Raw genomic sequence first — 6,000 nt, forward strand, 5'->3', positions numbered from 1 at the left:
GCTTTCATTGTAATGTAAATGTATCGCTTTCAACTGTCTCAATTTGTGAAACGGAAACTAATGCAATGCCGAGTGATCGACCGGACATGGCAAGTTGTGCTAACTAACTGCATATCATCACTGTCTGACTCGCCGTAGAGCTCCGAGAAGTCCACGAGGGGAAACCCTGCTTTTGGAAAACATAACGGGATTGTTGCCGATTTTGTTTCATTCCAAGAATGTATCGAATTCATCGATTAATTGAACTTTGTCTTTTAATGTCAGTTCTCGTCTCTGTCGTTAGGGGGAGCGCCATTACCTCATGCGTGGTGCTGTCATAATTGAAAAGTGCACCCCCTAAAATCAGGTTTTATTTTAAACTGATCACGACTTCTCGCCAGTTGCACTCTTTTACTTACCTGTGGCTTCCCTTGAGACACCCTTTGTGTACACCGCGTGTGATCGACCGAATACCGACAGGTTGGTCATTGTGGGGTGGCTGGTTTAAATGCGACAATTAGAGCTAATTACGAGCAGTTGGGACCTTGTGTACACCGAATTCAATTGACTGCAACAATTAGGGTGGTGTATCATCGAGGGGCCGGTTTACACAAGATAATTAAAGTTAATTGATAGCAGTTGGGACTGTGTAAGCCGGCCGATATACAGAATACGCAGTATCCGGAGTACAGGGAATTATTAATAAAGGATTTGTTAAAGAAATGTTAGGGAGTAAATTTTGTGGCCGGAATTGACAGAGCGCCGGAGTACTCAGAGGCCGGTTTGGACAAATTATACTGTATATGTTTCAAAATATTTACTCCAAGGTCAATGACTTTGTTTTCATTAAATTATTTATTAAATTCATTATGCGATAGATTTCCTTTATTTTTCACAAATATTTTGTATAATTCGTAAATAAACAGTTTCATGAAATTGTTATGAATACTATTATATCGTTACAACCAGTTTTTATGTTCATAATGTTTTTAATGAAAATTGCAATTTTCTGACGTTGATAACAGGCATATTATGATTGTTGATTTATGAACACCGCAACATACTTATTTTTTATGACTTTTATTTGTTACTAAGATATATTATTTTAAGAATCAACAATCAAATACAAGAGTGAGCCTATAATTCTAAAAGGGTGGCATTACCTAAAAACAAAATGATTTCTGCTAAACACTTTAATTGCGTTCAGAATTAACTTGATAAATATGCCTTAAACTTTTAGTTGTATATTTAACCTATATAAACAAAAACAGGGCACGAGCCTTGTTTACATAACAAAGAATTGTAAGCTATGTATCTCCCACGTACCTCGACAACTGACATATGAATTTTTGCTGGTCCTTAGAAATATCTTAGTTAAGGATTGTAAACATTAAAAATGGACAAACAAAATTTGCAAAAGTTCAGCTCAAATCGTGTCCATGCCCCTTCAATATTTCAAAGGCAAATCTCTCTCTCTCTCTCTCTCTCTCTCTCTCTCTCTCTCTCTCTCTCTCTCTCTCATGATGTGTATGCAGTTGCATACATGTACTTGCGTATAGGCAGCTCTGTACGAAATGTACGAAAAAGAAGACAACTATTCTTCTTCTCAATGTTTCAGTAGGGTTATCACTTTCGAAGTCAAAATGAATCTTCAGGCGAGTTTATTTTAGGGTTGTTGGCGTCTTATTTTCGTTTTATATTTTGTTGATTAGTTTGAAAATAAGTCTATAAATTGTTACATGAAATTTATTTCTGCAGGAGGACGGCTTTACATAGTAATTGGAGTGGTCACTCTGGCAATCATCTTCTCAATGATGACTGTGAACTGGACAAAGATGATCTATACTGACGAGGAAGCAAACTCGATGCTGTTCGGAGTATTAATTTCCAGTATTTCAGTTGGAATTTTGAGCATTTTAATCCCTACATTGTCCACGTGCTGCTATGGCAGAGACCGGAAATTAGATTCGAGTTATAAAAAAGTAAAAGAGGCAGCATTATATATTTTTGGTATCTGCAGTTTTCTTCACTGTACACTATTTATTCTTAAACACGCGAACAGCAGTAGTGGGTGTAGTCATAGAATTGAAGGAATAGCTTATAATGTTCTATCAATTATCTACACAATCTTACTAATGATTGAAATAAGTGTCTGCAAAGTTTTAAATGAGAGTGTGTGTCACAGATTGCTTTCTACTTGCATTTTGTTCGCCAACTTTAGCTTCTGGTTGGATACAATTTTTTCTGAATCGGGGAGCATTTTTAATCATGGAGATGAGATAGAAACTACACCGCTGAATCATACAAATATAACGACTTTTTGTAATTATACAAAACGATCTATGCTTCTAATAAAAAACGTCGACCCCGTGTTGTCCGCTGGTACTGTTGAGTTTGCTATTATTACCGTGGACATGATTTTCTCTAATATTAAGCAGCCTGATTCACACAATAGCAACTTAAACAGTACACCCGATGATGCAGATGAGGTGAACACACAAACTGAGGATTCAGATCCCTTGCAAAAAGTAAAAAAGCTGGTATTGCTTATGTTTGGAATAGCATCATTTGTTTTATTTGCAATTTCAATAGTAGGGTTTTTTGCAGGTTTGAGCGAGGATGAAGAAAGTGATAAAGAAAAAGAGTCTTTGACATTATCAATATTTTTCGAGAGTTATATCATTTATAAATCAATTATAAAACTAGCGATGCTCGTCTGTGTAACTTGGTGTACAGTGTTATCATGGCAAAATTTCAAATATACATTCAGCGTAGGAGGATTAATTTTGATGATGAGCTGTTTTGGAAACATTATCTATCATATGTTTTATTTGTTTGCGGTATGGAAAAGTTATCAGGATAAAAAGGAAGAGGGGGTAGATACTTTCCTTGGTTTTGCTTATTTTGATAACATAGTCAGTATCATTGTGGCTGCAGAACAAACCATATTTATATTGGCTATCGAAAATGGAGTAAGCATGTCCAATAATGGGCACAAAAATACAGTTTATTATGTTTGTATGTTGTTAGCCATTCTCAATGCAGGATTGTGGGCTAGTGATTCCTTTGGGGAGTCTAGATTACCAATTCTGAGTGTTATAATCAAGAGAAACTACAGCCAAACTTTCTGGATAATTTTTACCAAACTTGTTTTGCCCATTACTATATTTTTTCGAATTCATTCAGGATTAATTTTGCTTAAAATGCATTGTGACAGGGACTCTCATGGGTCGGAATACGGTCAGGTTGAAATGCAAAATGCCAATAGCAATTCTTCATCGCAATCATCTGGAAGCAACACTAGCACAACATAAATGTAATTGGAGATCGTAGGAAACGAAATTGTAGGATATAAGGCCTAATCATTGATTGTAAACTGGAAAATCAATATATGCACCCAGGGGTGCATGAGCCGAGTTGCATGGGATACATTGTAAAGTCAGGAATGATGTGGCATATTTATAATTGTGAAGAACTAATTTCAGTTTTAAACTTTTCGAGTTACTGTCCAGAAACCATATCTGTCTGAAGTTTTCAATCTATTTTCGGTGAGTGTGACCTTGACCTTTGATCTTCAAAATCAACAGGGGCCTTGGTTTGCTGGTATCCAACAATATATCCAAGTTTCATTTGATTCAAATTAAAAAAAATTCGAGTTATCCTCCTCAAACCAAAATGTTTTGGAATTTTAAATCTATTTTCGGTCACTGTGACCCTGACCTTTGACCTATTTTCTCCTAAATCAATAGGGGTCTTCCTTACTTGGTACATATCATTATCTTTATGTATCATTTGATTCGGATTTAAACTTTCTGAGTTATCATCCGGAAACCAAATGTTTCTGAAATTCTCATTCTATTTTCGGTCACTGTGACCTTGACCTTTAGCCATTTTTCTCCAAAATTAATAGGGGTCTTTCTTACCTGGTACCCAACAATATATTAAAGTTTCATTTGATTTGGATTTAAACTTTTTGAGTTATCATCGAGAAACCAATTGTTGACGCCCTGCATCACGAAACTAAAAGCCCAGTTCAACTTCGTTACAACTCGGCTAATAAATAAATTTTATTCTTCTTCAATAAAGTACATGTATATATAGTAAGGTACATTGTTGCGCACAATATGCGGTTTGAAAGTTTAAGCTGACATATAACATGGTTTTTGTCGGACACTTGTTGAAAAGAAACAGGTTGGGATTAATTATATCAATTTTATGTTTCTAACACGTTATCGCTGGATTACATGCAGGTCCTAGTCTAATAAAATAATACTTTGCGTGTTAAGGGTTACCAATTACGACAATTATAGTTACATGTAAGTAAAAGAAAAATATTTTACTTATACCTGTAGCTATAATTTGGAAATATCTTATTGTATATTAGTAAAAATTATGCAAAAGATTGCAAACAAGTTTTGACACCTTATAATTTTCTTCTAATGATAATAAATAAATCTGATAGAGTTGTCACATAATCACACAAAATTACATAGGTGAGTGGTAAAATCAAATTGATTAAATCTTCCAGATTCCTTTACATGAAACTATGCATTCAATATCAGTGTTTTAAAATACTAAATACAAGTATTAGACATTTTACTAGAATGAAAATGTGCAGTATTGATTTTGCATTTAACATATACTTTTGATGATCAAACTGTCACTAAACTTTTTCGATTAACCAACGTGACTGGTTGAATAACAAAAATAACTCCTTTGAAAATGTTTTGTTTTTGAAGTACAATATCAATACAAAAAGTTTTGATTCATACAGCTCACCTTTGCTTATCACATCAAAGTACCATGTGCCTTGATATTAAGCTTACCGAATTGTGACTACAATAGTAATAATAATGATTGTCTATATCACAAGTAATTTCGTGTAATTTGAAATTCATGCGAATCAATTATTGCGTCAAATATATTATATTTAATTGAATGAAATAGCGTAAATGTTATGATGCAGTCATCAGGTGTATAGATTAAGGGAAGTTAACTATTATATATTGATGACAAATTATAATGTAATAATGCTTTGTAGTAAAAATCATTTCAATCTGGAATATAAAAACCGCAATGATATACATTATATAATCTAATGTTGACAATTTGCTTATTAGAGTATGAAAAGGTGTCTTTAGATTGAACTTTTTAAGGTTTGATATCCAACCTATTTCTAAATTAGGCGAACAAAAATGTCGAAATTGTATGCAAAGTTTCGTCTCTAAAAACAGAACCTAGGAAATGTGTTAAATAACCAACAAACCAATTGGTCTGTTTATGTCCCTGGATGTCTGTAACGTTCAGTATTGACATGCAGCCACGCACCATATGAATGCGATATAAACGAACACTACAGTGGTTTCATTATTTATAATATTACTTGGGTGTGTGAGTATTCGAATTCAAACAGAATGAAAAAGGTACATTTGAGGAATTAAGCTCTAGCTGAAGTTACTACAATGAAACCTCGAAATGATTTGATCAATGTGGACGTTTTCGGCACAGAAATAGTTTGCGAGTATGCACGTGTGTGTATGAGAGAGATGGAACATTGACGGAAGAGGCACTGTTTATGTTTTGTTGATTATGCCAAATTTCAATAAAGCGTCATAATGATAGCAAATGCACAACATCTGAAGCGTATATAATGATTTGATTTTTATTGTATGTACATACCATTGTGGTAATCGTATTGTAATGTGATATATGCATGTATCTTTGTAATTCACATTAAAGTTACTCAAAAATTCAAAGTTAGGGTCAAAAGTGTACTTTCTTGTGATCTCTGTTATGGGGGACCTCAGGACTACTACATGTAGTTGGGCTAATGAAAAGTGAAGATAACGACCAACGATCATTCTCATAACTCCTATAAGCAATACATATAGAATATCACACTCTAATGTTGATCGCGGACCTGGGATTTGCCCCGAGATCACTCGAGGGACAATATCAGGTCCGAGATCAACAATAGAGTGTGATATTGTTTATATCATATACCTAAAGCACAAGTTGATA

General features: G+C 34.2%; 1 protein-coding gene across 3 annotated transcripts in view; it reads left to right on the top strand.

Moving 5' to 3' along the window:
* Window positions 1–5,735, top strand: part of LOC125662291 (uncharacterized) — a 34,001-nt gene extending 28,266 nt beyond the window's left edge. Inside the window, exons 4-5 of one of the 3 annotated variants that reach the window (XM_056147013.1) lie at window positions 1,738–1,961; window positions 2,587–2,675. In XM_056147013.1, the coding sequence (XP_056002988.1) occupies window positions 1,738–1,961; window positions 2,587–2,592 (230 nt within the window). In that variant the 3' untranslated portion in view covers window positions 2,593–2,675. Of the gene's footprint in view, window positions 1–1,737 lie in introns of all 3 variants that reach the window. The other 2 variants (XM_056147014.1, XM_048894457.2) reach the window with 2 other exon arrangements.
* Window positions 5,736–6,000: the final 265 nt, after the last annotated feature.

This window comes from Ostrea edulis, chromosome 8 (assembly GCF_947568905.1).
Source record: "Ostrea edulis chromosome 8, xbOstEdul1.1, whole genome shotgun sequence".
Taxonomy (NCBI): domain Eukaryota; kingdom Metazoa; phylum Mollusca; class Bivalvia; order Ostreida; family Ostreidae; genus Ostrea; species Ostrea edulis.